Source organism: Bombus terrestris, chromosome 16 (genome assembly GCF_910591885.1).
Source record: "Bombus terrestris chromosome 16, iyBomTerr1.2, whole genome shotgun sequence".
Lineage (NCBI taxonomy): Eukaryota > Metazoa > Arthropoda > Insecta > Hymenoptera > Apidae > Bombus > Bombus terrestris.
The window spans coordinates 1,290,102-1,316,088 of record NC_063284.1 but is presented as its reverse complement, the minus strand read 5'-3'; the positions used below and the strand labels follow the sequence as shown (position 1 = coordinate 1,316,088).

The 25,987-nt window shown below is 36.7% G+C and overlaps 1 protein-coding gene across 5 annotated transcripts in view; it reads right to left on the bottom strand.

Annotated features, from left to right (window-relative positions):
- Positions 1–218: 218 nt before the first annotated feature.
- Positions 219–25,987, bottom strand: part of LOC100643304 — a 316,203-nt gene continuing 290,434 nt past the window's right edge. For all 5 annotated transcript variants that reach the window (XM_048413546.1, XM_003401592.4, XM_020867214.2 and 2 more), the window contains 4 exons: positions 17,681–17,826; positions 15,311–15,568; positions 8,822–9,025; positions 219–7,573 (listed from right to left, as the gene is read on the bottom strand). In XM_048413546.1, the coding sequence (XP_048269503.1) occupies positions 7,464–7,573; positions 8,822–9,025; positions 15,311–15,568; positions 17,681–17,826 (718 nt within the window). In that variant the 3' untranslated portion in view covers positions 219–7,463. The remainder of the gene's footprint in view (positions 7,574–8,821; positions 9,026–15,310; positions 15,569–17,680; positions 17,827–25,987) is intronic.

Below are 25,987 nucleotides of genomic sequence, written 5' to 3'. Positions count from 1 at the left end.
ACCGTGCACTCGTATATTTCTTCCGCCAAAAACATCGGAGAAGAAATGTGCATACGATGGAGGCTCTTGTACTTGTGCAAATTTTTTGCCTAACTTTTTTAACATTGCATCGGCGATCTGTCTACTTATCCGTGAAAATACATATACTGATAAATTACTATAGAACACGTACCTATTAGTATGTAAATTAGGGTAAGGTATAAATGAAACCATCAGCCTGTCGCTTAATTATTTGTAAATATATTATTAAGTAACATCTATAATATAGTAATGAAAAACCATTTACATTAATAAGTATCGTCGTAATAGTTCATGTATGTGAGTGTCAATGTGTCAATGTATAATTTCTGCATTTTCCATTCATCGATCCAATAGGCGGCACGCCATTGGTCGCGCAAAGAGTCACGTGGCTTTCGCCATAAAGCGGAACATTTCGAAACTCGAAATTCGAAAGGTCGTAAAATTCTCATTTTCGAGAATACGGAGCGCATAAAACGCTCTATACGTCATCTCATTTCATTCTCCTTTTTATTACACGTTTCGTAAAGTTCAGTTGAGGGTGAAATCCACCCCTTTCCACGCCTAACCTCTAACATCATGGTTCGAGATAAAGCTGGTATCTCTATTTCTTTTTCATTTTTTTCGCATTTTTTCTTCTTTTTTCTTTTCGTTCGGTAAAAAAATGTATCAGGCGTCCTTTACGCGTGGCTATCCTTAACCTAGCGTGGTTAGTACGGGTATATCGAGATGGTTGCCGTCTCGATCGAGATCTCGAAACTCAAATTCCCCCTATTCAAATTGATTTCCATGAGATTTTTAGGTTCTCCTTCGCCTCTTCGAAGAGTTTCGTCGATTTGTCTTTTCTTTTTCTTTTTATGCGTTTTAGTCGTTTGAAGATTGGATTTAGAATTATCTATCAAAAGTTACAATTAACCTCAAACTTGTTTTTAAAAATCGACGAAGTAAAAATGAAGGCGTAATTCGATATACGTAATAGATTTAAAGGAAATTTGTTTTGAGATTCGTTTGAATTCGTTTTAAATTCATTTGATTAGAGGAGTGTTTGTAATGACTGGGCGTAGTCGTCGCAGTGACTACGATTGTCACCACACTATACTATATAATAACCATAGGAGTCACAATAATTACTATAGTACAGTGCAGATTACATGTAGTGACTATAGGCAGTGGCTTATAGTCACAAGCTACTTTTTAGCTCTTACATTGAATGTGCTGTGATTTGAATGAATTTCGAATTTTCTCGACCGAGAGTTGCTGAAGGTTTCTTCTCCAATTCATTCAATTTACAAAATTGAAATTACCATGTAAATTACTAAGACTAGAGACGGTAGTAGTCGTTGTGTTTCGTTCTACAGGCAGTAACGTGTGCGCGCGACGAGGGTAGGGAACGAATCGCTTCAATTTAGTGCATTTTCCTTGTTTTTTTTTTTCTTTTTTAGTTAAACTTTTACGCTTTGGTGATAGGGGAAGATTTTTTTTAACTCTAAAAAAAGAAATTCATTTTTTTGGCAGTAGCTAGTAATATTTGGTGATAAGGGAAGATTTCTTTTAACTCTAAAAAAAGACATTCATTTTTTGGCAGTAGCCAGTAATATCATCGAATCTCTTCGCTATCGAAGAAGTTTAATAAAGTTTCATCGAAACTTGAAGACATATGAATTTCTTTTGTTGCATGGTGCATCGTGAACATTTTAACGTGCGCAATTAAACGTTCGGCTATTTTTCACGAAATATGTTTCGTGAATTTGATGAAATAAAGTATGGGAGATGTTAAAATTTGTTAATCAAGAGATATTATTTCCTTAAGTTTAAATATTCAGAATCGACGATGTCTTTCCTTTTTTAAATTGTTCAATCTTTGATCCTATCACCTTGAAAATTGTCCGGATCGTGTTCGTTCGCTTTCGAAATCGCGTTTCCCACTACGCACCTCCGCAAGTACCTGTCTTTCGAATCCTCGTTACGATATAAACATTATTTTACATCATCGAAGGAACGCGGGTACATTCCCATAGTATTCGCCTCGGAACAGAAGCATTATTTCATCGAACGTGCCTCTCTCTGTCACCTAGAAATCATTTCTCATACTCGATGCAATTTTAAATACGTCGAGAAACATGATACCTAAACGATATTCACAAAAGATTGCATTATTTCTACATAATTAAAAATTGGAAATGAATTATCGAAGTAAGAAATTAAATTTTCCGGAGACTTGCTTTAAAATGTTTCGAGAACGTTGTTAAACGTTAATTTTTGTATTACAAAGTTTGGACTCTAATTAGAATTGTTTAATTAATTCGCCTTAAGATTGTTACGTACGAAACGATGTTTCCTTAAAATTTATTTCGGTTTAAAGCAAGTTCACAATGTCTACGAAAAAATTCCATTTCTTAATAGTCACTATAGTCAACTTCACATTGGACAGAAAAGATCATCCACTGCCAGCTTTCACTCGATAAGAAAAAAAAAAAAAAAAAAAGAAAAGGAAAAGAACAGAAATATGACGATGGAAGTGACGACAGATTGAGAAAAGTTTGTTCATCGATGAAACACGAGGAGGCCCAACGAGTCAGCACTCGTAGGCTATTTTTTCAATAACTTCACAACAATAAAAACATAGTATATATATAATATATTCTTCCATATTTATATTTATATTTTTATATTTATAATATAATTTATATTTAAATATTTTTTTTCTTGTATATAACTATTTAACCTTCGATATAAATACCCTGAAATCTACACTCTCTCATTCTATATAAAACCGAATTCTTCGCAAATCTATCCAATTGTTCCTTTTTCTCTCTTCGTCACCACATCTTCCTTCGTTTCATATTTTTCTTGCGGAAAAATGTTCTTTTTCCCTTTCCTAATTTCTTCAATGTTGTCACTTCTCATTTTTATTTTTCGCTCCTTCTACGTGAAAAATCGTTAAACCTACTATTTACAGGAAAACTCATCCCTTTCTTTTCCCGTTTTCCCTTTTTCTTTCTCGCGAAGAAATAAAAGACTGGAACTGTGTTTCTCTGACGACTGGGAGGATAAAAAATGACGGAACAAGCCGCGTTTTGATTTTTTTTTTTTTTTTCTAGCTAGAAATATGGGATGATGCTTGACCTATCGGTTCGCCGAGCTTTTAATCGATTTTCAGAGTTTCGAGTGTCTTATACGCAGCAACAGCGATCCGGCATTGTTTGCTGTAATTATTGAAACATTTCGATGCTTTTGTGTCTAAATATTATGATATATGTAGAAACCAAAATTGTGTAAGTCCCCAATTTTATTCGGAATCGTAGAAGAAGATATAACTTTATTCAGATCCGGATTTTATTTCAAATTGTATAAAAGATTTATTAATAATTTTAAGATTAGTAATTTATCAATAATTAAAGCTTGTTATTCTTGTCGTCTATCATCTTGGAATTGACTAGAGTAGTTAAACAAACGTAAAATGATTCATATAGAATAAAGTTTCAAGTTATTACAAATTATATTAAATTCGTAACTATACGAAGCTTATTTTATTCAAGATATACTATACGAATCTTTAAATTAGTACATATAGTATAGGTAAGCCTTAGGTTATGTCTAAGACTAATTAAAATTAAGTTGGAGTAAAATGAACCTTAATCAGAGATTAGAACTAAGCTAACAAATTAGGTATATTCTACGGTTCGATTAATAATAGTAATTAACACAGGTAATCATAAATTAATTTTTAATTACATACATAAGATCAGTTGAATTTTGATTCAAGAATTTCCAAATAATAAACTTAATTTAATCTATATCGACCAAAACTAATCGGTTCTAAAAGAATAAGTAAACGACAACAAATTTTTCAAACACAGTTAAACGGCACTATATCATAAAACTCGATCGTCAAATGTATCACAAAATTTTATAGACCTTTCATGCGCTCTTAGATACTATAATGACGAATTTATAAAAACTTTCACAGTTCTTAATAGAACCATACAATCCTTATGATAATTATATATATTATATATATATATATTAATTAATATTATATAACACAGTATACAGTGAATTAGACATAACAAAGACATCAAAAAGCATCGAGATGCCTCGATTAGTATAAAACCTGTACGCCTAGACACTGGCAACCCGCTCTACTCGCTTGTTTCCATTCATTCGGGGGAAGTCCTCCCTTTCTTTCTCTTTTCTTCTATCTACCTAATAGTTTACAAGTTTATAGCCAACATCGAATTGTCCTCGAGTATTTATATATATTTATATATATATGTATACATAACGTATGTATAATATTTATAATATTTATATCCCGTATTTATATCTGTATTTATAGTATGTATATCCAACTATCCAAGTATGTATAGCGAATCGACTAAATTTACGCGATCATAGTACTGCCCCTTATCTCTTTCCTTCGTTCGCATAGTTATTGGCAGGCCCTTATTTAAAATAGCTCCAGGTGAAAAATATCTGTACTTTGTCGAGATTTTGGATCTTTGCGTATTACATTTGTTTCATTTCAATGTTTTTAAAGTTGCTTCAGTATCGGTATAGTTCCGTTTGTTTCGTCTACTTGGTTTCATAAGTTAGGAAGTTGATGAGATAATTGATTATCTAACGCTACTTAGCAGCTTCTCCGAGTTCCTTGTTCGAATTCTCTCGATTTATCGATATGTCGTGGTTCTCTTAATAATCCCTTGTCCGTGACCGAGTCAATCCTTTTATTGCTCTGGAGTTTATTATTTTAATATTTGAACGTTTTTTTTGACTTTCAAGTTATTAATTTTTTCTATGGATTGAACACTTTCAGGTGTTCATTGCATAATTTTTCATAGTTTTTTCATTTCTTCCAATATTTTCCAATATTTGAGTATCTTCATTCTTCCCATATGACAAATTATACATGTAAAGGGCGAGGAAAAATTTTCTTTCGTTATTTCTCTTTATAACTCATAAACATCGTTGATTCGATTAAAAGTATCAAATATTTGACTTATAGGAAAAAAATTAATCCGTTCCAAAGCAACAAATGGACTGAGTAGTCACTATACCGTAACCTTTCCTTCACTCAGTTTCGTATGATCTCTCTTGCTAAGTCAATCCTTGTCATCGACTCTTAAATTCACGATCTCCACTTTACATTGCATAAAACACAATGGTTTCGCAATTTTCATTATTTCCATTGATCGGATTATGTATATAGACTCAGTATTAAATCTAATTTAAATCTAACGCAAATTAAATTTCATACTTGAATAGAAACTTACACAAATATATATATATAACTGATTAAATTATAAATTTAATGCAAATTGTAAATCCAATAACATAAATCTGCTTAAATTTAAATGTCATGTATCGATATCTAAAGAAATTAATTCTAAATTAAAAATAAAAAAAAATATACTCATTAAATCTATTTTAATCATAAATGAAACAAAATCCATTCAATCCGTTCAAACTCATTTTCGTTTTAAGAGTCGACCAAGGGTAGAAATTCGTAAACCAGAGGATCAGGTAAATCGGATCAGATCGGATCAGGAAAAATTCCCACAGTCCGCCTGTATTCTCCTAGTAACAGTGTTACATTATTTTTCGGCGTGTCTTACGATCCAAAGTCGCCTAATCACCCATACATTAGGGGTAATTCACGAGTGAAAGCCGAGGGGTGGCAAGAACTGAAAGAAAACCACGCGAAAGAAGCCACAGAAGAAGAGAGAAGTCCACATTTACACCTTCGTTCTAGCTCTCACGACGACACAATAATCGTAATAATGGCAGTAATAATAATAATAATCGTTCTGAGCAGCCATTGGTACTCGTGACGCAGCGAAAAACCTGTTTCTTCGCCATTTTCCTTTCTCTTCGTTATTTTGAAATTTCTACACTCGTACACACGCATACATATCCACGCATACGTCAGAAAAATTTTCTTTCTTTCTCTCTTTCTCTCTCTTTTCGCTCGAGTGCAGTGGAACTTTAATTAAAACGCGTACGATTACAGCTGAAACGTTCCTGTTCCGAGCAAATACACGTTTTCTGTTCGACCTGGAGAACAGCACGCACCACTTCGAACATGGCGGACACGTCCTGGACCTAAATAAGTGTCATAAGTTTCTCGTTCTCTCTCACACTCGCTTCTTTCTGTTTTCTCTCGTTTCTTCCTTTTTTTTTTGTTTTTCTCTTTTTATTTTCTCGGATCTTCGTTTTGCTATCTGGTTCTTTCTCACTCACAAACACGTGGGCTAGTATCACCACTCAGAACGCACACAATATTGGCCCCAGCACCCTTTAGTTCTCGTTTTTTTTCGATATTTTTAGCGGTTAGGATTTTTTGCAATTCCTTTTTGTCCTTTTTTTTCGGCGTTTCTGCTGTACGTGCTTTTTTTTTAAATTGGAATCGCGCGATGCGTTGCACGTTGCATTCGGCCAGGGAGGTTGCTAATTAGCGAGGTAAATTGCGGGGAATCGGGTTGCTTGGGAAATTTAACGATCGAGATTTTTGAAATTCGAAAGTTTTACGTGTACTTCGATATTGCTAGGCAAATCGAAAGATTGATTGGAATGAAATATTTGGGCAAATTTGAAAATATCGAAATAAATTGAAATTCGAATATTATGCAGTTTAAAAAAGAAATTATACCAGTGGACAATAATTAATAATTTTACCCATCTACGGATAGGAAAATAATCTAGAAATAACACGCTTAACAGCATTTTCACCGATCGACGAATAAAAGAACGCAAATAATCCAGTAAACTCTACATAGACAAATAAAAGAAAGGTTTAAAAAAGAGAAGAAAGACACAAATTCAGCCAAAAGCAATTACTCTGAAAACCTCCCAAGATCCCATCACCCAATTCGGCCATATAAAGAAAACATGCTCGTTTGCAGAAGGGTTCGGTTCTCCCTGACCCTTAAAAGAAGACAATACTTTCCGAAGCGACTACTCCAATAAAACCGAAGCTTCCTTAAGTGAATTTTATATACATGTACACATATCTGTATGTACATCGAAGGTTTGATCCAAGGATCCGCCATGTTCCAAGCAACGATTAGGTTCTCTAACAAACTTCTTTTTCTCTCCTCTCCTATCTCATTTTTTCTGTCGCGCTCTCTTCTCTGCACGACTCGCACCCACGGACACTTACACGCTATTTACGCTTGATTATTTAGGTTACTTTCTCCCGACACGCATTCCGTGTTCATTCCTTCGTTCGTAAATCGTTCCGCTTAATATATATATATACTTTGTATTTATATATATATATATTTTTTTACTTTGTATTTATATATTTATATTTATATTTATATATATAGAGATTTTTTTTCTTTTTGTTGTTGCTGTTTGTAGTTGCTGTACCGACGACTCGAGTTTTGTGTAGTAGGTTGGTACTACACAGCCGTCACGTGGCCTAGTTCCTTCACTCAGTGGTATCACCTCGCGATGTATCTGCCGAACAAGGTGCCCAGTACTGCCAAGATGTAAACCGAGGCGGAAATCCGGAAGGTCCACGACGTGGCCGTCGAGATGTCGCCGCATTGCGCTGGAAAAATTTGTTTCTGGTTAGTTTCGGTTGGTACTGATGCGCAGGGATTAAATATGGAATATTTTTGGTTCAAGCTTTAGAGAAATTTTAGGCTTTTCAATTTTTCAAGCTATTTACATAGTTAACAAATTTTTTTTTTTATTTTTCGATGATTCAACTGGTACGGATTCTGTTTCAATTTATACAGTTTTTAAATATTGAAATTTTTCAGCATTTTTTATTATTTGATGTTTCAACTAGAAATCTTTTTTTAATCTTCTAATTCTTCTATCGCTTGATTTATTGAAGTGTCAATTCCAGATTTTCCCGATTCCAGAACGTTCCAATTCTCTTACAATCATATTTGTAACTTTCTAATCTTTCAACTTAACAATTTTTTGTGTCCCTAATATATCAAGTTTTTAATTTTTTAGTTTCACAATTTTTCAATAATCAAATCTCCATCTGCCAATCTTATTATTCTGTGGAACAATTAATTTCCCCTAGAAATCCCTAATTCCCCAGAATCTCTACCTCCTCATCGATACCGTCTCAATTGGATCCAATTTGAAAGATAAAGTGAATCAGCCGTTTAATTAGCACGTGGAGTGACTAGGCGATTCGGACAATACGATCAGTGTCATGGTTGAGACGCGATAATCAGGAACGTCGCTGACAATGCTCACTGTACGACGTGAGGTTGACCTGCCACGATACTGCACGACCATGAGAGGTCCTCGGACAGGAAACAAGATGAACCCGTCACTGAATGTTCGCAACTTCCAGTCGCCATGACAGATATTCAATTTCCTTATTTCCCGATCCTTCAATTTTTTCCAATTTCCCAATACGTTCCGAATTTATATATTTTTTAGTACTTATGATGCATCTAACTTTCTGTAATTTTCAAAATCTTTATAATTTTTCAAATTTCCGATTTCCAAATCGTTTAATTTCTCCTATTTATAACTTCCTAAGTTCCGAAGCTTCCAATTTTCTAATTTTCCAGTTTTCCAATGTTTCATACGTTTAATTTCCTAATTTCCCAAGTTAACAACTTTCTAACGACTTACTTTCCCCATTTTTCGTACTTCGAGTCTGCTAACTTCTTGAGATTATAATTTTTCAAGTTCTTCGTTATTTACGCATTAAATTTCCCAACTTCACATGTTCCTGCCTTCCTAATTTCCTTGAAGCTACGATGTACTTGATGTCCTAATGGAAATTTGCGACGTGATAATAAGGAACATGGGTGATAATGCTTACCATACGACGTGAGGTTGACCTGCCATGAAACTACATGACGATGAGAAGCCCTCGGACAGGAAGCAAGATGGCCCGTCACCGAGAGCTCGCGACTTCCTGTCGCCGCTGCAGAAGCACTGTAAACGAGACAGTATCTTCCTTTCTCGGTGCTCGCTACCAAATAGGCTGTGTCGTTCTCGATCCAAGTTCCATGGCACGAATATTCTGAAACAATCCATTTTTCACTCACGCACTACTTGTTATCGTTGTATAGATAATTAAAATTGAGATGATTAATTCCAAAAATTACATCAAATATCAATCGAGAATATTCTATAGGTAACATTAACTTTGTTGGAAACTCTACTTAATTCTTTTTTATTTACAAATTAGATATTTTATCATTTTTAAATTTTCAGTTGAAATTGGGCAGCTAGTTCATTGACAAAGTTATTTACCACGTATTTCAGAACATTATTTCATTGTATACCGAGAATAAAACACGCTTCTTCAATATTAAATGTTCAACTGTGAATAATAATTAACGTTAGAGTCACTGGAAAATAAAAACCTTCAGGTTTCCAAATTTAAAATTCTACTCGTAGAGTCTGTACGCCCCGCTGACGTATATAGAGATTAATTTGTTATAAGATTTCAAGCTAGATTAGAGTTTAAACTACGCAATAATAAATAGTAATATAATTTCCATAGAACGCATAAAACTCGAAACCATTTGAACCGCGACATCAAGCCACAAAGACATCATTATTGGCTGCATGAATCCCTCCGTCAAGGAAACACGCTGTAGCATAATATTTAATTATGCTTGGAGCAATCGAAGAACAGGACAAAACGAAGAAAGTGGAATATAAAAAACGATCGAGCGAATGGTTATAGCATGGAAATATTACGTCAGCCGGTAATGTGACCTCATTATCGAGAATCGAAGTATAAAAGCACGATTTCCGAGTAGTTTATCGGTTTCGAACTGTTAAAAGAGAGTAAGAGGGAAAGAAAGGATTCTAGTAGCAACGGAGGAACGTTTATCGTTCTAACGAAAGTACTGAATGGGTAATCACCCATGCAACGATTTTAAGTGTTCGATTTCGTTCACCTTAAGGGTCGTTTCACGACCGAGTTACAAGCTCGACTAAACGGGGAGCGAGCGAAGGTGGAATGAGCGGAGGAAGGTGAAAGGGGAAAGATAAAAATGGGAGCGATTGAAACGAGCCACCGTAAAAGAAGGAGCAGGTTTAACGTTCGTGAAAAGGGAATTAAATTATCCACGACGACTAACGCTGGCTAAGACCGTTCAATTATGATCAACTATGCGCAATTAGAATTCCTTCGATTATTAAATTTTTACGGTACTCGAGCCTGTATATTCGCTCAGGCAGGCATGGTGGCCCCAAGAAATTGTATATTTCGTCATGTTTAATAGTGACCGATTATTCTTCGAGTGGGTTAAAGACAAACTTGCAACGAATCGTTTGATAATTGTTATAGGAAATTGATTATCGATAATTATTTTAATACAATCCATTCTTATCTTTATCTGAAATTCAAGATATTATGTTTCGTGAGGTTTAATGATAGGTGGTGGTTTTCTGAATTGGTTGAAGGTAAATTCTATGTTGAGTAGCCTCATAATTGCAATAGATAATTGGTTACTGATATATAATGGTTTGATATCGATCCACCAATAACATTTTAATATGATTTACTGGCTTAATAAGCTCATTCACTTCTCACTAATGTCTACATCTCAAAGAATATTACAGAAATTGTTTAAAAATTGTAAAATTACGCGTATTTGAATATTTTTAATAAAAAGTTATAGAGAAATATAATAATTAAGATACTTCTTGATTATATAAATAGATGTCATATAAAAATGCCAACATGAAAACAGGATTGAACTTATTATCCAACTTAATATTTTCCAATGACTAAAACTCTTGAAATATTTTTCTATCGCGTAACAGTGAAGATATATTTCTGGAAATTGACAAAGTATCTAAAATTGTTTCATACGACTTCGAATTAACTTGGACGTGTTCAAGGCTGAATCGTTTCGAAGTAATCCTTGAGAAATGGTCCTTGAATGTAGGATGTTCGACAGGGAGACGCGGCTTTTAGAGAAGAGAAAAGGTCGAGTTTCTCTGTGTGTTTGGAGTTTTCGAGAAAGGCGCGAACAGGGACGAAATAAACGAAAGCCGTAAATCGCTTCGACACGTCGATATCTGGCGTGTTGTCTCGGCCCGATACCTTATCGAGACTGCAAGATAGAAAGATGAGAATTTACAGCGTCCGCGCGACAGTTCGCGTCGGCTGAAAACGGAAATAAACAACGGGAAAATTCAGCGACAGAAAGAAGCTACGCCTTTCACCAAATATGCTTTCAAAAGGGATAAAAATCGGAGACGTCAGTCTCCGTGCTCATCTCTGATCCGCAAATGCCGATAAATTCTCTGTTCGATTGCTTCTTTGCATTTAAACGACGTTCAAAAATTGTTTCTCCTGTTCCTTTTCCTTAAGAACAAATATCGTACAGAGCATACAATCTTCCAGCATGAGAATTTCCGATGAATAAAAGATGTAAAATGACAATCAAATATGTTTAGAATGTTAAGTAGTCTTGAAGAAAGATTTTGAAAAAGTTGCATTGAATTTTTAGTCACGTTACGTCTTATTTCATTTATTCTTAGAACAGCGCGTAATTTCACTTAATATATATATTGTACGTTTTTAAATGTACGTGTAAAAGTTGTGATAAAGCTTGTTAAACAGTGTACAATTTTCCTCTAACTTCACTCGGTGCCAAATTACCGTATAATTTATCCTGATCATTGGAATCAACTCCTATTATTTACTGAAATATTTCATTTCAATCTTAAACGCACCAACAAATTATATTTTTTTTAATTTATTCGATAAATATATCCTTACACAACTGACATCATTCTTCTCCAAGATATTTGATAATCTTAGCAAAGATTCTAGAAAATAATCCACCTAAACTAAGGTTCCTTATCTAAAGAAATTCTATCGTATTCTCTGGCTCTATTTTTCTTCAGAATCCTGGAATTTTCTCTGAAAAGTATCCTGGAGAGATAGAGTATAACGCGTTCTTGAAAACGTACTTTGTTTGAAGTCGATAGCTCAATTCGTTCCCGAGATACAAGGCTTGAAAGTTCGAGCGCTTAAAATAGAAGATGGCGGCGCCTGGTAGCTTTGGTGATTCACTTCATTCCGAGCAACTGCATATCTTGATGCTAGGAATGATAAAAAACATTGCTGACTCAATGTCTCTCACTGACCACACCACGCGTGGTGGGAAAGGGATAGGTCGGTGACCGAGTGTGATAAAGATGGAGATAGCGAAATATTAAAAAATTACTCTTCTATTTACACGATGATATCTCAGGAACGGAGCGTCGTATCGACACGATTCAAAAAGCATTTCAAAGGGAAGACCTTACCGCTTCTGAAGATATTAATTAAAATCTGCAGGGACGATGTGGATTCGTGTCACAGAGCAAAGAAAACTGCAATCTTTTAATCTCACTTTAGGGCTTTGGGTTTATACTAATTTGACTTGGAGTGAATGTTATTGCTTTCAGATGATTAATATGCTGGTACAGCATTGAAATGAGTACAATAACAAGTAATATTAACTTCCATATCTCTGTTAAACATGACGATAAATTATTAGGTAATAAATTATCTATTGTAAGACAGAAATGAATTGCAATCTTTTTACACGATTATGTGGTAACAAATAACGAGTAAATGATTCTAATGAAAAGTGTAGCAGTATTAAACAGTATAGAATTTAATTTTTCAAAATTGCAATTCTTAACCTCTATTTTTAAAGTACATGTAGGAAAAACTTGTTAGTATCACTTTTTGAACTTTCACAGATGATTAAATCTCAAGTATTTCGCTTCATCCTAACTTCCCCTACTTCATCTTTTTACCTCTGCTTCAATAATCACACTGCTGCCGAACTTCCCATCGATAGTATACACCAGACGGATTGACTCTCTACACCACAGTTCTCTAATTGCGAAACTAGCACATTACAAGCTAGAGCTGATCTCCCAAGTTTCTGAAACCTAAACTAAAACCTAATCGAACTCGGGTCCGTTTCTAGCCGCAAGAATATCAATCTTCGACCTGAAAATCTATCTTCCACTAGACAAACTCGCAAAGAAGATCAAAGATTACGATCAAAAGATATTACAGATGTTAGGTTCGCATCGTGATTCTTAATCCACAAAAACGCGACGATTCACGAAAGGAAGAGAGAGTTGCAGTGACGTTTCGGTATCAGGAATTATTTTAGCATGGAGCAGAGCGTTGACATAACCGAGGATTTAGCCGGTCGAGCCTCGTATCTTACGACTGTCGACAAGGGGATTGCGTTCCAGGCTGCAGCACCACCCCTCTGTAGACGCGGAACGCGAATTGGTCATTAAGACTTCGTACAAACAGCGATCTTAGCTCCCAGACCCAGAGAGAACATCTCGAAACGTCTCCAGCCAGGCTTCTGGTAACGATCGTTAATTACATCCATTTCCAACGTAGTATTTGTCCGTGTTGGGATTAGAATCTTGTCAAGATTCGTTGTTTAGAATATTTTATTTGGTTATGGTGTGATAGTTGAGATCTAGAGACTTATGTTCTGTATTGTATATTTATAATAATCAATTAAAACCCAATTATAACGAATCAAAATCATTATGATAAAATTGAACCAATCTGAGAACGTTATCAGATGAAATCTAACTATTCGGTCAAGCTATGATCTATTGTATAACTCTTCTCTAACATAATATTTTATGTAGAGAACTTTCAGTTTATCTAAACAACTCCTACTGCTTCATTTAACATTTCATGAATAGAAATCTTCCTGCAATCTAACATTACCACAACAGTGGTATTACATCTGTTTCATCCATTGTGCTACTCCAAAGGTAGCAATTAGCTAGGGAATTTTAGATGTCCCTAAACAATCCTTCAAGAACTAGCTCTAAGACCTACTTCTCTCAATATAACTGTTCAAAGTAACACACGAGCCCTTCCCCTTACATGTCATCAAATAACAGATCCCACAATAATCTCCTATTCCCTACCTCAAACTCTCAGAAGCCCCTAATCTCGAAATTCATTAATTCGATAAAATCAGACCATTATTGTTCGAAGCAGGCAGTGACAGGTTCTCTCCGCAGCTATTCCTGAACGGTCGGTTCTATTTCAAACTCCATTTATTATTCCTAACCTCAAAACCCCTTAACCTCAAAATTCATTGGTTCGATAGAATCAGTCTATCATCGCTCGAGCCAAGCAACGACAAGCTTTCTCCGCGACTATTCCTGAAAAGTCGTGCAACCAGTCGGCTCTATCTCCAGCCCAGCCCAGCCAGAGTCCCGGAAGCCTCGAAGCTTGGCGCTGCATCTATCTTTCAACGCGAGCGGATCCGCGCGCACAGGCACGCGCCATAAACACATACAGCCGAATAAAGCTACAAACTTTGCACATAAGCAAGCGTGGAGCCACGGCAACCGTCACGCCGCTGACTTCTCCGCAAACTAACTATCGCCACTTGCGATAACTTCACCCCTTCGAAGGGCGAAGAAGGGACGGAAGAGGCTCGAGGTAAATGGGGAAGCGACGAAGACGCGTCTCTTCACGATGGGGGGATAACTCGGCCCTGGTGCGGGTAATCCGATAAGATGTTCCTGTTGAAGCTGCCTCCATCCTACGAGGATTCACTCGACCCCCCATGGCGATGCTCCCTGCGAGCACAGTCGATTCTCCAGTGCGAGATACAGGTAAGACGGATGTCAATAGAGACGTGGATGCCTGTAAGAGATGTTTCTTCCGTAGTTTTTGAAGAAAGAGAAGTTGCTGACTCTCTGATAGACCTTTCGAGAACATTGTAACGAGCAGATTGTGAATTACGGTCATACCAAATGTACAGGACGCACATGATATGGGAAAGTATATAGAATATCCAAAATATAGTATTCTTTATGACATTGAGTCGATAAATCAATTTTTATTCAAGATTCAGCTTTTTAATTATATCTGTGAGAATATGAATTTGTACATGTTCCGTTCGTAATCTGATAAATGATTTTGAGTTGTGAGGTTGCATATAGAGATACGTGTCGGAATTTTTGACTAGAACCAAGGATGACTTAGACTGAATCCAAATTTAAGCTGAACCGAATCTAAAATGGAACCCAAATCTAGTTCAAACATAACATAAATTGAACCCAAAGTTAATCCAAACATAACCTAAATTGAACCCAGAGCTAATCCAAACATTACATAAATTGAATCCAAATTTAATTCGAACTTGGCATAAACTGAATCAAAATCTAACTTGATCTTTATTAAACGAACTGAAGATCAGCCAGAAGACCACTAGAAATTCGCGAATAGATAAAGATAAAAATCAATAGGAGTAGTAAAGGAGAAAATTACAACAAGAGATCTTACCTGGTGGTGTTTCGTCGTTGCACGATGTAGCAAACTCCATACGATCCGGCGTCTTGCAACCGATATCTAGTCGATAGCGACACCGTCCTGGATAAGGTGTCGATGTGACCCTGACATCTTGAACCTCAGCAGCGTTGACCATTGGTTCACCATCCATGCCCAATATGTTCTCCGCTTTGTCACCATTGTGATTATGTAGCACAGACACAATTTTGTAACGGCCAAGGTTGGGGCACTGCTTGGTAATTGGGTCTGGTGCTGGAAAAAATTTATCGATTTCAATTTTCTGCTTCTTGGAGCTTCCATTGCTGTTTGTTACGTTAACTGACTTATCTTACTGACTTGCTACTTAACCGAACAACATACGCAAATTGTTCCAATCAATTTTACTCTACTCGCTATTTTTGTAGCTGGCATCTATGTTTGCCAGATTAACTAGAGTACATGAATCGAGTTCATTTACTTTAGTCGAGGTTAGATTATGTGGAGGAAAATATTGTGTTTACAATGGCAGAAATATTTGGCCACCTGACTTGGAAAACAAGTTAAAGTATAGAAACTGATTCATTCATTTCCGGCGGAATCAGCCAAGATAGTTCCTAAAATCGTCTCCGTGTAGAAGAATGGGGACGTAGACGCAAACATCGTCGAGACGAAAACGCGGTTGGCACAAAGAGGAAGTTGCAAACGACGGCAGCTTAACAATCGATTCGCCAGCGACTCCTTTACGATCGTGCAAAAGGATCATATGCCGAATCCGTCGTAAACTCAACCCTCGACGGAAGGCAGCACAGTTTCTATTTAAGCCGATTACGCGATTCTATAACACTGACGAAGACAGGGGTCGTTCCCAAGGACGCGGAATTTATCGTGACGCCATTCAACCCACGTCTAGACCTTCGCCCGAAATTACACCTCCATCGTGTTTACCTTCGTTTGTCCTCCGAATTTTACACACCACTCTTATTAAGTCTGATCTATTTATTGTTCAAATGGAAAATTAGAAATTGTAGCTAGGGAATTACGAATCTATTTAGACAAGCTTTGACGTTTCATCTAAAATTTCATTCATACCAACTTTTCTATAATTCAATACAAGAAAATTATTGACTTTTTTTGTATTAACATCGTCTGTTGTTTTAAACCAAAGTTGTTAGCAATTAGGCACAGGGAATTTCATTATGCTTGGCTAGAGTTAAATTTTGTCGAAAATTTCAAATGTGTCTAATTGAAATATGCTTAGGTCACGAATGAAAATTCCCAGTTTTACGATAACAATAAAATGGAAATTTTCAAAAGTAAATAATAGGAACAATAAATACATTTACCATGTATTAAATCAAGTTCCCCGATATTACGAAACCTCGATAAAACAACAATAAAAAATTGGAAAATACCAAATTTGTCTTTCTTTGTAAAACCGGGCGCTTATTTAGCAATTTCAGTAGAAGAGGGACATTTATCCTGGCCGGAAACGTAGCCAGCCATTGTTAAGACGTTATTTATCGATACACGTGTAAAGCATAGGAGGGGAATAGCACGAATTCTCGCGAAATAATTTCATCGTGTTTCAAGAGTGCTCCATTTGGAATGCGATATCTTCCCGCGCTTACTGTCATATTTTATATCCTTCCTAGTTCCCTTTTGTTTCTATTCCCCTCCTCCCCCTTTTTGTCTATCCTTTATACCCTTTTTTTTTATTTTGTCTTTTGTTTTATTATTTTTTCTCTGGCAAGTTTCGACAGTGAAATATCACTTTTAATTCTAGCAGTCGGCGTTTTTATTTTTCAAGCTCAGCAAAACGAGAAACTGCGACCGTGAGCAACGCGTTTCCCCGTGTCCGAAGTCGCAGCCGTAATTAATATCCTGTTCGATCTGTCAATTAGGAGAAACTAGGCTCTCGCCGATAAATAGAAATTTCGATTTCTCGGAAAAAATCAACAGGTCCGACTTTTTTCCAAAAAAAAAATTCGACGAGAACTTTCACGTTGATGAATGAACGAATGTTAACGAACGTTTCCTCTGTACTACATAATCATTGGAAAATTTTTGAGTACTTTCCAATAAAAAGTCATCCAACCTCTATCGAGGTTTCAAATACTTGAAATATTTGATTAGAAGAAGGTTTAAAAAATGAAGCTCAGATAATGATCGTATAGTATAAATTTTCAAAATTTCTTCAAGGTTTTTTAATTATATTGTCGCTTGCAAAGACTCGTACCAAGAAAATGGTAACAAATAGAAGAAAAATAGTAATTATACAGAAACTTATTTGTAAAGAAAGTGTCGAAGATAGCGGCAGTCAACGCGAGTAAATGTCGGGAGGCGTTCACACGGCTGAGTGTTAATAAATGATCGTAATTGACTTACTAATGAACGTCGTGTACGGCGTTGAGTGGGAGTTGAACGTACTCGAGTTGCACACGTCGTCGGGCTGCTGGCTCCATTCCGACAGTTGCAATTCTATTATGTGGCTATCCCTTCTGTGAAACATCAGGCACACATAGCCATTCGTGCTGTAAAAGAAACAAATCTTTGGTCAGTATGACAGGAATATATATTACGATGTATTATTACATTAATTAATAATATAATATAATACAACTATAACATGATTAATATACTCCTAACGGTATAATATGAAACTAACGGAAATATGAAAAGAAACAGATTTTTCTGTGGATGCGATTTTTTAATGAACAATGCACACTGCCCATTTAGCGGGATTTTATATTTTTCCATTTGAAAAATGATAAAAAAAAAAAATTATTCTCAAAAGCGTACAGAATATAAAATTAGAAATCCAGAATTGTACTTTGCCTAATAACTACCTAACGACTTATCTTAAATATAATTTTCCTGTCCTAATAACTTAACTAGAACCTTCCTGCTGGCTAAAGCAACCCCTATTCAAACTAGGGGGGGGACGCAAGTGAAATTTACCAACTCACAGGAGGAAATTAAAAAAAGGGAAACTGGAAACAAAGCTCGAGTACCAGTGGCGCTCACAATATCGCCGTAATAAAATTACAAGTTAATATAACCCTGGAGGCCACGAATCTGTAAATGGCGGGGGCAGGGGGTTGTTTCATGAAAACGAGACACGTATAATAATCGAGCCAGTAAGCCGTAAAAGCCGGCGGTGGACGACAACGGGGGGAGAAATCGGGGGTGGGGATGAAGAGAGGAAAGAAGCGAATGGCCAGAGGTGGAAAACAAGGGTAAAGGATCTTAAATCTCAGGCTACTTCCGTGGCCGGGCCAGGATTAAGATTTTATTTTATCAGGACGTTTCTTAACGGGGTTGCGTTAACTTTAAGCGTAATCCCTTTACGGCTCGGTCCCCCCTTTTACGACGGAACGGTGAAATCTGTACTCGCAGCGAGTTCATAACGCGAGACATGCGTTTGGTTCTGCGCTTGTTTATTCCGTGCCTTTGTTTAAATGTGGAGAAGTTAAAATTGGCGGAGGGGAAGCTTGGAAATGATTAAAAGGATCAAATTGAATTATTTAATATTTAATAGATTATTTAAAGACGAGCCTTATTATAAGCAACTTCAAACTAAACCGATTTAAAACTTTGATTAATGTAAACTGACCTTACATTGATCAAAGAATCAACAAATTTCCATAAATAAGTCATTTTAATAAAAGCAATCTACGAAAAATCCGGTCTTTAGCCATATTTCTCCCAGCCAAAACTACAAATTCCTTCAGCTCTATTTCTCAAAACTCTGCGAGCCTGGCAAAGTTCATCCGCGCACTATCCAAAGAGTATTCTCTTTCAGTTGTTTTATTCAAAGCTTCATCAAACGCGTTCACTTTGTTACAGAGGCGAAGAAGAGGGCGTTAGGTACTCTCGGCTTGCGAGTAACTGCATTTTCCTTACGACCGGCAGCACCATGAAAACGGACATAAAGTGGCGCGTATCGGTACCCAGTAGCACATGAAACTGGTGGCTCGCGATCGAGAACACGTCCCGGATTTTCGGCTTTATATTCCCGACTTCGTTCCTACGGCCGCGTTCCCGTGGATTATTGTCATGGCGACAGATCGTCTTCCGGTTCGTCCACTATACTTCCGTGCGTATGTTAGGAAAACGGGTTTCGGATGATGATCGCGGTCCATTGATTTCTTCTCACCTTTTATTGAGTTTCGCTCGTTGAGTAGCAGCCAGGGGAATACGGAATTTGCGAATCGCTCTTCGAGAGCCGTTTCACCAATGCGATATTGGTGACGGGTTTTCGGTTTCGTTTTATGGCTCGATAACCTAGATTCGTGTAGGATTATTCTCGGGCATAAATTCCATTTATGAGCTTTCCTACGAAATTGTTCTAAATATTTGATATCGAATAAAAATTGTGTTGTTGGTCGGAACTTTGTTGATGTTTCTTCCATATGAAATATTAAATATCTGTAAACGTCAATAGAAGATTTCAATTTTTTGATAATATATTGCATAGGAAAGCTAGGTTATTTTAAATTTGATCCCGAGGTAACTATTTTTTAATAAAATTACATTATATACGAAATACAATTTGATGTAAATTGTGTAGCTCATAAATTTGTTTTCTATTAATTTAATTAACTTTATTATTAACATTAATTTTTATCGTAGAATACATCGATATATCGAAGGATATTCATAATTTTTGGTACGCAATCATTAAAATAGAAGATTTTTTTAAGAGTTCGCCTGGAATAAAACGTAAACACGAAGAAGTGGAGGACGCTGGAAGAAAAGTCAATTTAATTAATCGAGTTGCCAAGACGGCCATTTACATTCTAGCTTCCTAGAGTGTATCTAGGTAAGTCTCGAACGGTGTTACCACTCCCCAGGGTGCAATGGCGGCTTCTTACGGGCTTGTGTACATTTTCAAGCCTCTCCTCGAGTAGCAAGCACGAGTGTAACGGGATATAATCCCGTTTTCGCTACCTTTCGTGACTACACTTTGCGCTTTTCGCCTCCTGAGGCCTTCAATACTACCGGATTCCAAAAATTTGCGCGAATCATCGGCAGCCATATTGATATTAACTGCTCCAATATTCAATTTTGAGGTTATCTTCGATAAAGAAATTTTTTCTACGCGAATTGAGCGAATAGAGAACATGGAATAATTATTCTGGAACATTTTAATCAGTTAAGTCAGTCAATTAAAGTAATTTAAAATAATTCGGAAGAAGAAAGGAGGAAATTACTTTCGACGAGATTTTTCTGGGAATCTCGAGCACGGCAATTAATAATACTTTGCTTTAATTAATTAACTCGGTTATTTCGAGTAGCTCGCGTTAACAACGAAGTTTGAACCACCGGAAATTACAATCCACAAACTCCCCCGGTGACTTCATCCCTTATTCGACTCAGTAATCAAACTTGGCTTGCAGGTTAAAAAATTCAAGGCAAATTACTGGAGAAAGGTAAAAAATCTCCAGGAAGGAGAAGAGAATTTGAATCGTTGAAAGAATCGAATCTGCGATCTGAAAATTCGTGTCCGGATTTTTATTTGCTTTCGAATTGTATAAAAGAAATGTTTTATCTTCAAATTTTCCTGATCGAACGATGGAATAGAAATCTCTAAGAAAGATTATGAACATTGGAAAACTCGAAATTACAACCCTCCGAACTCGCATCCAATCTTTATTTACCTTCGAATGTCTGGGAAAAAGGATTCGAAAATTAGTACCGTGATAAAACACGAATAAACCGCACGAGTAAAATTTCTTCCCCTTGATAACGCTCTTTCGAACAAGCAATTCCCATAAAGAAACCACTCCCGATCGTAGCAACAACGATTCCAATAATTTTTTTTTCGCTCGCGGGAGCCTCGTAAAAACGGAGGTAAAAATGGTGGGCGAATTCAATCGAAAAACGTCAGCCAAAAATGAAATAAAATTCCCTCTCCCCTGCCCTGCCCCAGTCGCATATTGTCGTCGTTCCAGCGGGCCTTAAGGAGGTTACCAGATGCAGAAAATCGTCCACGGCTCTTTTCCCGTGGCATCTCCAGTTTCCAATCTAATTTATGTCTGGTCGTTAGACGATTCAATGAAAGGAGCACGCTTATGCGGCCAATTTGACGTGCACCCTTTCCACCTGAGGGCCTTCCACCCTTCTGCAACTCATCGTTCCATCTGTTTTCCTCTCCTCTGGTCTCCTATTTCCTCCAGATGCTCCTCTTCGCCAAGTTCTTCCATTTTCTCCGCTCTATTTTCCTCTCCTAGTTCTCTTTTTAATTGGAGATTTTACTGTTCAATGTTGGTATGTGAATTTTGGTGGTTCTTTTAGGTTAGGTTTTATTTCAGGTTAAATTATTTCATTCCTTTTTAGTTGGTGGATTTGTTAGGTTAGGATTATTTTATATATCGTTTTATTGGATTACCGAAGATTACTTTTCGAGGAGGAAAGTTCGTTACTCAAGTTTATACCTCGTTCAAGCAAAATTCGATATCTCTTATATTTGATATTTGTAGGTCTGATGTAATTAATATTTCATATCTTATCATTCGATATTCGATTATTTGATAGATTTAATATTCGTTGTTTCTTACGTTTGGTATTCGTTACGTGATAAATTTGATATTTGTTACTATTCATCAGCTCACCGCATAATATTTAGTACGATATCCACCAAAAGGAAAAGATCCACGCACCACCATAACAAGAGCAATTTACCAGCGCGCAGCGTACCCTTTTATCTCTTCTTATTCTCCATTCTGTACCTTCATTTCCCATCATCGACGTTCACCCCACTAACCCTACGAATGCCTTTCTTCTGGTCGTAGCTAACTATCTTCGTGACGAAGATGCATCAAACAGTGTGCTCCGTGGAGCGTGGCTCACGCGATATCCGGCAGATACTGCGGCCGCAACCGCAGCCGCAGGCTCGCTGATCGCAACCCTCCACGCAGTAATATCGAAACAAACGAGTCCAGGACAGGGAAGACCGTGGAAGATAAGCTGGAATCGGTATGAGACGACTATGGCTCGGTTATTGTTCAGTTACTGACGGTTATTATATCATATTACTTCTTGTGAATTAGGATGGGGACTAATTAGGGATGTTGAAAGCAGTTAAAAGGATGCTCTCTCGCATTTTCTTTTTTAGGAGATTTTAATTTTAAAAGGGAAACTACCGTTTTGATGGTGACAACAGGTGCTCATTTTTTGAACAGATTACGCTCATTATACAGGGCGTTTCATAGCACGTGAACAATTTCTACGAAGATAAGGCGTCCCAAATCATTGTAACACAAATGTAACTATAACTTTGGAACATGGTCAATTAGAAACCTTTATCATTATTTTAGTATCCCGTGCCCAATCCTCAAATAGGTCCTACATTTTATAAAACACCTTGTACGAAAAATAGAAACGTGGACTGTCCGCTTATTAAATTTCTTACAATTTCATATAGTTTATAGGAATAAGTATACATTGTTATATCTGAATTAAACAGACCCTGAAATATATATTTGTTATCTCTTAGAAAAACTTCAAAGCTTCGATACATATCCACCTCTTCTGAACCATCCTGTAGGATTCTAAGAAACGAATAATCCAATCAACGAAATTTCCCAATTGCACGAAATAAATCAAACTCTACGATCACTATTCGTAACAATACCTAAACGAGTTCCTTATCCACTATCCTTCTACATTACACTACAGTAACATTCCTTTTTTTCTTCTCACGATATCACCGTACTGGCCGCGTTTCTGTTTCGACAGGCAGCCGCGCCATAAATTCCCGTTTAAGCTTGCCCAGGAAAGCATCGTTGGGAACGCGGCTTGTTAAATCACGGAGGACGGGCCGCGCGTCGTGGCATCGCGATGCATTTTCAGGCCAGGCTCAGAAACTAATTGTAAACAGCGAAATAAATCTCGCGAAGGGGGTGGCACGCGCAAAAACTAGCCGCCCCGAGACGGAATAATGATAACAAACAACGGCCACGAGGAAGAGATTAGAGAAGCTGGTGCCGCGTAAATATGCCCCGGAGAGATTTATGAAAAATAATATTGGCCAGCGATCGGCTTCAGGCTCTGTGAACCACCTGAAAGAGCGCGCAAGATCCCATTTCCTGTAATTCGATTATTCCTGATTTAGGAGAGTTTACTTGTTTTGCTTTAAGCATGATAAAGCCTTACACGATAATTAATTGTGGAGTCCATAACTTGAAAAGTATAGCGTTTGGTTCATTTTCATTGAGTGAAATTGAAATGTATTTTTGGATCCTACTATAGTAATTCCATTATTTTTGGTTCAGTAGAATATTTGTTACGCTACACTGAAGTTACAGAGAACTGTAACATTTTATCTTATCTGATATGCAACAAGTGTAGCTACAGACTGTCCCAAAACCTCCCCAACGAACCTCAACTGTGACAAAATCTGCTGTGCGTACACCTATAGGTTCTTTCAGAACTTATCCATCAAACTTCAATAACCTATCGAGAAAAGCTGCATGTACACCCATGATAAAAGTATTCAAATATTACTATGTTACACAAAACCCATATACTTGGATGAACTCAAGAATACTTCCCAGGTAATAACCTAACCTTAAAAGCAACAAGTGTACTTATAGGTTGCCTCAAAACTTTTCCCTCAAATTTTCTCCAAATACACGAAAAAGATTCCATAAAATCTTGTCACCGTAACTCTATAAATCGAGAAACCAATTTCTATAATTTATTCACAAACGCAACAAGTGTACCTACAGGTTGTTTCAAGAGTACCCAAGTTATCGGAACCCAAAAATCGCTGCAAAAAGACCTGTAGGCAAGGAGCTATAAACTGAAAGACGTGAACGGAGCCATACATCGCCGGTAAACGGCACGTTCGACGATGATTTCAGCACAGGAACCTGTGCAGCGTGGCCTCGCTTCCGGTCGCTAGATCACCGGTCAACGAGCAATTTTCCGGTCGATTGACCACCGAAACGTCCAACTTCCAGCCAAGTCGATCTCCGCCGACAGGAAGAGACACGCTTGTTTACCCCGTGACTCTCACTCTCTACATACGTTCGTTCCTTAACCCCATTCCACTAGCCGAGGGGTGGACGTGTCCTCCGTATATTACCGGCCAACTACGTGACTCGAATCTTTTACGGTGAATTTCGAGGGTGGTTAGCTATTTCCAGGGACACGCGGTTCGCGTTCAGTGAAACCGTCGATCTTTTTCTCTCCGAGTCGAGGCTGAGAAGGGGTGAGTGTCAACGACAGGGGCGTGTTTACGTTGGGTCATTGGCGGACGAGGGATGAGGGTTTGTTTTGAGAGGATCGAAAATACGGTGGGTGGTCGTTAAAGGGAAATTGGAATTTTAGGTGTTTTACGGGGTGGCTTTAAGTGACACAGATAAGTAATTATCGAAAGTGACGTTATGTTTCTTTAGTATGAGCTCCTTTGGATCATTTTTGTAATATTAATTACATATAATAAAATGAGCAGATAGATGGCAGATCTTGAATGTACAAGAAGTTTTATTTAGGAAGGTTCTACTGATATAATGGGGTGTTTTACGAGACTATCATTAGGTAGATTCTAATGACATTATGGGGATTTTTGTGTTACGACAGGTTTTTTAAATTCATCAGGAATCTAAATTGTCCTCGTTTTCTTTTCTGACTGGAGTACATTAAATAAATAACTAAAGGAATGATTTTAAAATCGTTTAGATTTCTAGATATTACTGGATCACTTTTATTTTCATTTTATCTTGAAACGTGGAATTGAAATTTGATAAATCAATCGTCGGAAATGCATATTTTATTTCATTTAAAAATTCAGTTGAATGTTATCAAAAGGTGTATGCAACGTTTATGGTCCTCTCAAAATTTTAACTGGCACAGCCAGCATATTTTAGAAATTCCTACTCTATATTCTATTTCCTGTTGAAATAACTGTAACCATACTTCTCGCAGACGTATAGTATCTCTCTGAGGAAATGAAGACGTTCGATGCATACATGAATTTGTTGAAGTAAAACGCGACCACAATACTGTCTCAAGGAAAGAATAAGAAGAATTGCGACAAAATTTGAAATGAAGCGAAATAGAACAGCACTCGACAAAATATGACATGGAAAGATAAAAATAAAGCGATACCAGGCTAAAAGAATAACAAGATTAATTTTTATGTAGTAGAAGAAAAACAATTGTAATCTAAAAAGAAACGTAAAACTCTTATTAAATTCTAATAAAAAATACAAATTAAATCCTTCACTTTGATAGCCGTTTTCATTCCTTTGATACAAACAATTGTCAGTAAGAAATAGAATTTTTATGGAATATTTTCTTCTATATTTTCAATAAAACGAACGTGTATCTTTTGCAACATTTTATATGTAGTTTTCCAAGCTCTGAAGACTATTTTCACCTCTTCGATAAGGATAACTAATAATATTAAGGAAAAGTACGTGTAAAATATCATTTTGACAATTTTTCCTATTTCAATTTCATTCAAATCTTTGCGTGTGTCTTTTTATAAAATTTTTTAACGATGCTCTAATTCTCAAGCTACAGGCTCCCATCCTAATAATCACAGAACCGACTTCATCCCTTCGTTCTCGAAACGGTTCGAATAATTTTCGCTGGTTAACCGAGCTATCTGGAATGTTTCCCGATAGAACAGCCTGGAAAACCCGACGAAGCTGGATATAATCCTCGATCCCACGAATGTCC